The sequence below is a fragment of the Macrobrachium rosenbergii genome, chromosome 56 (assembly GCF_040412425.1).
Source record: "Macrobrachium rosenbergii isolate ZJJX-2024 chromosome 56, ASM4041242v1, whole genome shotgun sequence".
Lineage (NCBI taxonomy): Eukaryota > Metazoa > Arthropoda > Malacostraca > Decapoda > Palaemonidae > Macrobrachium > Macrobrachium rosenbergii.
Genome location: NC_089796.1, coordinates 29,231,825 through 29,242,318, shown reverse-complemented (window position 1 = coordinate 29,242,318; position 10,494 = coordinate 29,231,825). Strand labels below are relative to the sequence as shown.

General features: G+C 39.5%; 1 protein-coding gene across 1 annotated transcript; it reads left to right on the top strand.

The window, feature by feature from the left end:
* The first annotated feature begins 1,548 nt into the window (after positions 1-1,548).
* LOC136836068 (facilitated trehalose transporter Tret1-like) lies at positions 1,549-3,591 on the top strand. The gene is made up of 2 exons (XM_067099995.1): positions 1,549-1,781; positions 2,373-3,591. Exons 1-2 carry the CDS (start codon positions 1,633-1,635, stop codon positions 3,145-3,147), a joined length of 924 nt encoding a protein of 307 aa, XP_066956096.1. The 5' UTR covers positions 1,549-1,632; the 3' UTR covers positions 3,148-3,591.
* Positions 3,592-10,494: the final 6,903 nt, after the last annotated feature.

Below are 10,494 nucleotides of genomic sequence, written 5' to 3'. Positions count from 1 at the left end.
CCGGTACATCTCTGAACCCATTACATCAATTAACGAAATCGTGTCGAAACTAAAAGCATCACCAACGAAATCGTGTCGAACCCAGTACATCAATTAACGAACTCGTGTCGAACCCGGTACATCAATTAACGAAATCGTGTCGAACCCGGTACATCAATTAACGAAATCGTCAACCCAGTACATCAATTAACAAACGTCGAACTCCGGTACATCATCAACAAATCGTGTCGAAACCGCACACCAATTAACGAAATCATGTCGAACCCGGTACATCAATTAACGAAATCGTGTCGAACCAGTACATTATCGATTATCGAAATCGTAGCCAACTGAAGATCATCAACAGAAATCGTGTCGAACCTTTACATCAACTACAATCGAAATCGTGTCGAACCCACTACATCAATTTACGTGAAATCATTCATCCCATTACATCACTCAACGAAATCGTGTCGATCACGGGCATCACCACCAAAATCGTGTCAACCCGGCATATCTGTCTAATCCAAATCGTGAACCGAACTCCGGGGTATATCAGTTAACTTAAATCGTCGAACCCGGCATATCAGTTAACGCAAATCATGTTTCCAACCCGGTACATCAATTAACGAATCGTCGAACTCTAGCAACATCAATTAACGAAATCGTGTGAACCTGGCACATCAATTAACTTAAATCAAGGTGTCGAACCACCCAGTTCATCAATTAAAGAAATCTCGTGTCGGAACCCGGTACATCATAACACGAAATCATGTCGAACCCAGTACATATCTAATGAAATCGTACGAACTCCAGAAACAGTTAAGGAATCAAGTCAAACTCCTGTACATGAATTAACGAAATCGTCGAACCCAGTACATCAATTCATCAATCAAACGAACCCATTGATAATTAACAAATCGTGTCGAACCCATTACATTAATTAACAAAATCGTCGAACCCACTCATCAATTAACGAATTCGTGACGAACCCAGTACATCAATTATTGAAACGACATCATGTTCTACCCAGTACATCAATTAACGAAATCGTGTCGAACCCAGTACATCAATCAACAAATCGTGGCCGAACCCATTACACACACCTCTTCTTTGAAATAACTTCTGACTTTTTGAAATAACTGACTTCTAACCTGTGAAATAACTTCTAACCTTTTAAATAACTTCTAACCTCTTCTTTGAAATAACTTCTAACCTCTTCTTTAAAATAACTTCTAACCTTTGAAATAACTTCTAACCTCTTCTTTGAAATAACTTCTAACCTCTTCTTTGAAATAACTTCTAACCTCTTCTTTGAAATAATTTCTAATCTTTGAAATAACTTCTAATCTTTGAAATAACTTCTAACCTCTTCTTTGAAGTAACTTCTAACCTTTGAAATAACTTCTAACCTCTTCTTTGAAATAACTAATAACCTTTGAAATAACTTCTAACCTCTTCTTTGAAATAACTTCTAACCTTTGAAACAACTTCTAACCTCTGAAATAACTTCTAACCTCTTCTTTGAAATAACTTCTAACCTTTCTTTTGAAATAACTTCTAACCTTTGAAATAACTTCTAACCTTTGGAATAATTTCTAACCTCTGAAATGGCTTCTAACATCATCTCCGTCCTCAGCGAGCATCACAGAGATGGGGGGCATGGCTGGGTACATAACGGCCGGGTATTGTGTTCGTCTCGTCGGGAGAAAATGGTCCTTAATTCTGATAGCCTTGCCAGCTATGGTCGGATCAGCAGTTACTGCACTTGCTGGCAATATCTACGTGATCATCGCAGGAAGGTGAGAATGTGTAGTCAATAATAATAATAATAATAATAATAATAATAATGGCATTCAATTTATACAGTCTTCTCTATTCTTCTTACAATTTTCTTTTCAAAATAAGACAACAGGAAAACTTTCTATGTCCTTAGGTAACCCGATACATTAACTACATTACATGCGGATGAAGAGGAGATTGTAAAAAGAATAGAGAAGAAACAGCCACTGTTTTCAATGCTACTGCCCTCATGGAAGGTCTCTTCCCTAATAATAATAATAATAATAATAATAATAATAATAATAATAATAATAATAATAATAATAATAAATTTTGGGCAGCCTCATATGGAAGATGTAATCAGTCTTGAAAATGGATGAATATAGTCTGTATTATTGCATCCTTTCCTGGATAGTTATTTCACTTATAAAAGGAATTATACAGGGCCCTTAGCAACACGCTATGAGACTAGGAAGACTCACGTTGATAAATTTAAAGGAATGGTGTAGTCGGAAATGGAAAAGAGAGAGAGAGAGAGAGAGAGAGAGAGAGAGAGATTGGAGGACTATAAATTGAAATGATTACTTCATGCATCCGAATTTTTTCCACAGGTTCTTGGACGGGATGTCGGTTGCCATGTCTTACGTAACAGTGAACACCTACGTCACCGAAATCTCCGATGAGTCCGTCCGAGGCGCCTTTTGCATGATTTCGCTCCTGGTGGTGCAGCTGGGAAGCATCCTCATGGTGTCAGCGGGTAGCGTGCTCACCTGGTACTACATGTCTCTCGTGTGCCTGTGCTTGCTCTTCACCCACTGCCTCGTTGCGCTGACCCTTGACGAAAGCCCTTCGTTCCTGGCCTTCACCAACCGCGAGGAAAGGGCTCTCGAGCTGCTGCGGAGACTGAGGGGACCCAATACCGATGTCCAAAAGGAACTGGAGTACCTGAAGGCGCAGAACCAAAACGGCGACAACATCCGGGGATATGGGGCCCTTTTCCAAAGGCGGCACCTGCTGACAATGTGTCTCCTGAGCGGCATGTTTTTCATCACGTTCTTCAGCGGGAATCTGGTCCTGAGGGTGAACGCTGCTCGGCTACTGCAAGACCTAGGTCTACCTTTGGAGGAGAAGTACACGACCATCTTGCTCGGCCTGGTTCTCCTTTGCGGGAACACCCTTTTGATACTAGTCGTAGATCGTTTGGGACGGCGCCGATGTCTGATCATGTCTCTTTCCATCGTGGCTGTTTCTTGTGCATCGCTGGGGACATTTATTTACGTAATGGACGGGAATTCTTCCGTGGCTGAGCCAGAAGTTCTAGAACTATTTGGATTTTCCAGCGCCTCGGCAAATACGACGCTGACGCAAGTTGAAAATTCCAGGTAAGGGTTTCTTGTTTACAGGAAAATATATAGTAGGCAGGGTTGCTTGAACGTTCAGTTGCCCCTTCAGAAACTGATCTATTGATGGTCATAACTCTGAAGATAGACTTACTGTATGGACACATATTCTCATGATGAAACAGTGATGACACTGAGATGACCTATTAAAGCATTTTCGGAAATATGTTACTCAGTGTCGTATTTGCTATACTGGCTTTTTGGAAGCCCATAAAACAACAAGCTAGGAAGCCATTGAATAACCATAAGACCTGCATGATAATAACTAATTGTATGTTATATAGTTTGCATAGCACAAATAAGGAAGTTTCTTTGGGAAAACATTAGTAGAAAATAATGCTTAAATTTTTTTTGTAGTAATCCCTCATTACCTCTTAATAGGACCTTTTGGCGGAATGATATCCTAATTATAAGCAATATAATTCATATATCACTCTCACAAACATTTTTTTATTGTACATGCTTGTCTGCACATGCTTTCTCTGCATATCTTGTAAAAATGAAATGAAATCTTCAGAGTTAATAGAGTAAGAAAATCATGAAAACCTACACTACTGCCGTAAGTTAGGTTCTTGTGAGATTGGCTATTTTACATATGTATAATCCTTTAAACATTATAATTCTCTTGCCGCTTTCCTTAAAACAGGCTCATATTAATGCTTAATCATTTAGTTTCCTAAGTTTACGTATTTTAAGAATATGTTAAAACAAACATAGATAACCAAAAACTGTACTGTATCTTCTGAGTTGCATATCTAGTGTAGATGTACCACCTTGTGTTTGCTTACATATACACATACATACAAATGCAGCTCTCAGGTTCACTCCCTCTGCCTACCAGCGTTTAGTGAGATTCAGAGGGCGCATAGGCTAGGCTAGCAACCTCATTCCTAAAGACAATATATATATATATATATATATATATATATAAGTTTTATCACATCACCGTGATTCATATACAAACATTAAGCTACAAACGTCCTTTAATATCTTCTTACTTCTAATTTTTTTTTAACGTGGGGAATTTTGATAATCCCATTTTCGTGTCAGGACTGGGGACGCATTAACCCACGCGGCCACAAGAGAGGTATAAGTGGATGCCTTCTTTCAAATCACCCGGAACTTTTTGTGTTTGGAGACGATATCCACCCACCCTGGGTTGACCTGTAATGGTTTGTCTCACGCATCCATATTATGAAGTTTTTATCACATCACCGTGATTCATATGAAGCATTAAGCTACAAACGTCCTTTAATATCCACCCCGGTACGGAAATAATATATTTTCATGTATCATACCGAAGGGGAATTTTTAGTTGATAATAAAACGCCCTTCCTTCCCAGCAGCGAACTCAGGACTACAGGGACGCATTGCGCGGGTATAAGGGATATCGCGTTCGAGACTCAGGTTTTGTGTTTGGAGATGTTTGACCGTTATGTTTTTGCAGCCATATTATGAAGTTTTTATCACATCACCGTGATTCATATACAAGCATGGCTTCCTTTTATCCAATTCGCTCTACCTCAGAAATAATATTTTTTCATATATGTCTTTTAGTTGATAATATCCATTTGCTTTTTAACCCACGCGGCCACAAGAGAGGTATAAGTGGATATCGGCTATCAAATCACCCGTCGAACTCAGGTTTTTGTGTTTGGAGACGATATCCACCCATCCCATGGATGTCTGCGTTTGTCACACGGATATTATGAAGTTTTAAATCACCGTGTTCATGCCAAACGTCCTCTGACCTCGGAAATAATATATTTTCATATATGTTACCGAAGGGGAATTTTTTAGTTGATAATATTGAACCCCGTCCTTAAGGGTCGCCACAGACCTCAGGACTACAGGGGGGGTCGAAGAACCAAGAAGCTGCCATATACAAATCACCGCTCAGGTTTTTGTGTTTTGGAACAATATCCACCACACCTCTGCCATGTTGACCGTGTAATGCGTTTGTCACATGCAGCCATATTATAAGTTTTTATCACATCATGATTCATATACAAGCATTAAGCTACAAACGTCCTTTAATATCATACCTAATATATTTTCATATATGTTACCGAAGGGAATTTTTAGTTGATAATAAGTACGCCGTATCGTATCAGGACTATTAACCCACGTGGCCACAAGAGAGGTATAAGTGGATATCGGCTCCCATATACAAATCACCCGTCGTGTGCATAACTGAATCACGAAAATATGGAACGTGATGAATATATAAATAAAGATAAAGTCCACGAAGGAAGGGAAACACTTTGAGTACTGCGAGGCCTTTCAACTCTGCTAAGTAAAGGACGAAAGAGTCGAAAGGCCTCGCAGCACTCCAGTGTTTCCCTTTCCTTCGTGAATGTTTATCTTTTTATATATATCTATATTTTATATATATATATATATTTATATATATATATATACATATATATATATATATATATATATATATATATATATATATATATATATAAATATTGTCTGTTCGACCTCTCTTCCTTTGTTTAATCGAATATCAGAAATTATCTTTGTTAAAGTAAGGGGTCATAATGTAGGAAGAAGCAGGTGGGCAGGAGTTGTTTTGAACAGATTCCAACCGTCAAAGCGGGTAAGAATCTTAGTTCAAGGGGATATAAGAAGATAGGTTTTGCTAGGACAAACCTTAGATATACTGTACCTTAAGCTCAGTTTTCTATGACGTTTATACTGGTGAGCCTTTGTCATTTTCCAGACAGTACCTACGTCAAAGCCAAGCCAAGTTGGCTTGTGGGAGGAGCTGAGACCAGTCTTGACCCAAGCTACCTAAGCTCCAAAATTAGAGATTTTCAGAGTAGCGCCCGTCGAAGCAAGACGTGTTTCCGGGCAGTCCACTTAAGCCCTTTGTCTCTGTCCTTTCGAACGTTGGGGAAAAGATTGCTATTTCAACGGACCAAGGACTTTTGATGCAATTGATCACCGCATTATCTCTCCCAGCGGTAAGTCGGAATTTGACAATTACTCCCAGTTTTCTTTCCCTTCAACTGCAACTCTCATTTTTTCGTGTTTCAATTTTTCCTCTCTTAAACAGTCACTGACTAAGAAAATCCTAGTAAAGCATATCCCAGTTATAAAGTTATCTATCAAGTGCAATTATTGTTGTCTAGTTAAGCCGCATAATTTATCCTCCACGGTGTTAAACGTATTATTTTTGAACTAAGACTCACCCTCTTGTGCTTAGTAATGACAAGTGAGAATTTCTGTAATACAAGATTGCTATCTGGATACGTATTTTTCCAGAATCACGTTCGCCTTGTGCCTGCACAACATCCTCTTTCTGGGAGAAGAATCTGCATCCTTAGTGTCAGGAAGCCTTAATTCGACCTTGCAGTAAGTTCCTGATGCAGCGTCTGGGAAGCACATTAACTGTTGCGTTCATTCTCGGTAGCACTGAAGTTTGTCCGAAGTCGGATTCATATTCAGAGCTGCTGTTAGCTCCTGTAAACCATCCATTCACTGTATTTAATTTACTTTTGCTGAAACTAGTGTTCCAGTAAGTTTGCAAACTTACTGTGATTGTGAAGAAACCTCTATTCTTCGTTAACGAGTGGTAACAGGCGACATGAACGATTCACTATCTGTCCCTTAGCGGCAAGTTTATCTTTAATTGACAGAATTACGCGGGTCTTGGGTAAAGCAACGCAATATAAATCAAAGTAAGTAATAATCAAACTCATCAGCTGAAGGACCCACGTAACAATGGTGTTACCTTGCCCCGATCTCTGTAGTTAATTAGCTTATGCTAGCTATCCCGCAGAGATATAAAGAACTTGGAAAATTAAATACGAATTAATTCAAAGATAAAAGTCAGATCATATTCATTTCATGCGATATTCTCCCAAGAAAAGGATACAGGCCAAGGTAAGTAATAGCAATCTCATTTTATATGAAGAAGATAGAGTAGGTAGGAAAATGTGCAGTAAATGAACGTGTTTACAATTTACAAATAGGAAGAAAAAAAAAAAAGATACCGAGCCAGACCAAGGCCTCAGCATTTCAGTCAAGGTCGCAGTGAACTACCGATGTCAGATTTAATATTTTGCTATTCTCTGGCCAATTATTAATGCATGCTATTAAATTTCTGACCTAGTTAGCTATTGCATGACTAATTGGGAAGGCGCGTGCCTAGTGCTTCTCTCATAAGGCAGAACGGACAATTTCCAAGTCCATGGGATATTTCTTACAAAGCAACAAGCGGAAAACCTAGAGAGAGGGCCACCGATTGAGCGCCACGAAGAGAATTTACTTTCACTCATGCGAAATCATATTAAATGTTTTCTCCATTAATATCGTAAATAATTGTATCCGTGTTTAATTTCATAATTTGCCTTTTACATTAAAGTAAGTCAGGCCAGTAAGAACGTCACGTGTCCATTCCTTTGTAACGTGAAGGGCCCTGCAGTGAGCATGGCGGCTTAGGGTAGAAATTAATTACTGCGCCGAGAAAGAAAAAAAGAAACATCATAACAAATTCGTTTTCCATCTTTATAACGTACAATAACTCGCATTTGTGGTATTTCAAGTTAAAACTTGCATTCCCACATAGGCCGCATTCGTTTTGTTCTTTTATATATTGTAATAGCATAGTGAAGGAAGAAAGGGAAATTTGTATTCCTCTGCCCGACGGCATCCCCCCCGCCACCCCGTCGCTCCCAGTAGAACCGTTGTTTTCGCCCTCAGCTGTGCGAAGTCATGCGACCCATTGACCATCTGAAGATTCGGGTTGCCCGCAACCCCGTAGCCGCCACCTCAAGTCGTTGGTCTTGGCAAACAAGACTGGCGTTGTTATTCTGTGTGACGTCACGAGCAGACGTCTCTCTCAGTCAAAAATCTTGCATTCATATGCACTGACGAAATACGTTGCGCAGCGCACTACCGTACTCACAAATCTTTATGATAGATACTTCCATAAAAAGGGAAAACTAGGTACGCATAATTTTATGCAAAGTGTTTAAAGAAAAAAAAAGTTAGCCAATTAGGCAGGAAGATATAAGAAGCTAAGAATGTAAAGGAAGTTCCTACACAAATATACATCTTAGCAGGGAATTAAATAAAGAGAAAATAATACGAACCTCAGGATAATTTAATATGACTTACAAGTATAAGAATTAAAGAATATTACCAAGAATTACTAAGAGCAATGGTAACAGGGCACACTAATATTGGCAGACTACCCATTACCTAACATAGCCAAATTAATCAGATTATTCAAGAGAAGAAGAAAAGTATCCTCCTTTTCTCTCACGTTCTCACAAAGTTTTTCTCTCATGTTCTCATTTTCAATTTTTCATGTTCTCATTTTTCCTCCGTTCTCACAAAGTTTTTCTCTCATGTTCTCAAAAGTTTTTCTCTCATGTTCTCACAAAGATAAGATAAGAATTAACCACAGTTATTGATGAGTGCCCATTCATTTTCTTTTTCTTTTCTCGTTCCTTCACTTTCTGAAGGTCATTTAAGTTACTAAGTGGACGTGCACTGTCGTCATGGAAGGAACAGGCCGACATAAAAAAAAAAACACACCTCTTCCACAAATAGTTGAGGATAAGTTAAGAATTAACCACAGTTATTGATGACTGTCCATCACGAGTGGGGTCTGTTTATCCAGACTGAAGCATAAAAGCCTTCCTCCCTCCGCAGGAAAGGGAAGAGCAGCCAGTACTAGGAACTAGTCACCCACAAGTGCCAAAGCAACCAAAATTGATTCTCCTTTTCCACAGTGCCACTAACCTGAGGCACTGTCATGACCCACTGAAGCGCTTACCTATCTGTCTCCTCTTACCTTTCCTTTTTCTTCTACCTATTAATTACACTCTGCTTGGGCAGAGTGCCTTTCCCCTTATTAAAGTTAGTTGTACTCCAAGAGAGTGTTGATTCCTCGGAATGCACTGGCACCATAGTGCCAACCAGAGACAAAAAGTCCTGTGTGACTAAGCTACACCTGTACCTCGAGATACAGAGTGCCATAAGTGGGACCTTTGCACGGCACATGCAGCCACAGTGCCACCTTACTGAAAAGGTGCCACCACTGAAGTGTCACTCAAATCTGAGGGGACACTACCCCAATTCATAAGTAATTCCAGTCATCCAAAGTAGACGTCCTTACCATCCCAGAACCATGTCGCTGGAACGGCGCCTAGCCATCCTGAGCATGGGCAAGGAACTGGGTTACGAAGGAGCGGAACTAGCTGATTGAGTCAGGGAACAACTGGATGACTTAGCCAAGCAAGAGAGGGAAGAAAGAGAGGAACAGAGGAAGTGTGAAGAGACACAGAGGAAGTATGCTGAAGAACAGTCGGATTCCTATTCAGACCTGGTGTTAGCTCTTGTAAATCATCCATTCATTGTATTTAATTTACTTTTGCTGAAACTAGTGTTCCATTAAGTTTGCTGAATTCATTCCTGTGGTTATGAATAAACCTCTATTCTTTGTTAGCGAGTGTTAACTGGCGACCTGAACGATTCACTATCTGTCCTTTAGGTAAGTTTATCTTTAATTGACAGAATTACGTGGGTCTTAGATAAAGTACGGCAATATAAATCAAAGTAAGCAATAATTAAACTCATCAGCTGAAAGACCCACACAAACAATATATATGTACATATATATATATATATATATATATATATATATATATATATATATATATATATATATATATATATATATATGAGATATTCGTTTCTCTAGCCTCTTAGCTAAGAAGTCTATTTTCATGGTGGCTGGAGGAGACCCGCCCTAGGGGAGCAGAATGTAGGGTCCTACCCCAATATTGGGGACAAAAAGCTGTTAGGGCACAAGGACAGGTCATGATAGAAAATGGGCTGCTAGGCTAACCCTTAGTCTTAACTATAAGACTTATTTCCATATGACCTTTGTGTTGGCTTTTATTTGCTTCTTTCAGATGTACTGCTGTCCTGTGCTTGCCGTGAGAATCAAGTGGATGACTCCATGACCTGACTCACTCTCACTTCATCCCCCAACAATGAAGTGCAAGGTTGCTTCACTCTTAACAGCACTAAGGCTGGTGCTTTCTGTCCTCCCCACACTGGCCACGTGTCGGAACTTCTAAGAGAGTGGCCTGAATCCATCTTTTGCAAGTGAGCTCCATGCACAGATGCAATAAGGTACATCCTGAAGTCACAAGTAATGCCAGTGTTCTTTTTCTATTCCTGAATTTCTCTCAATTTTCAGTATTTCCAAATTTTCATTCTCCTGAACAAAGTCCCTTTGTTTCCCACATCCTAGCATGCACCTTTTCCCCTCATGACTTGGTCCAAGCCTAAATTGAGTTTGTTCTGT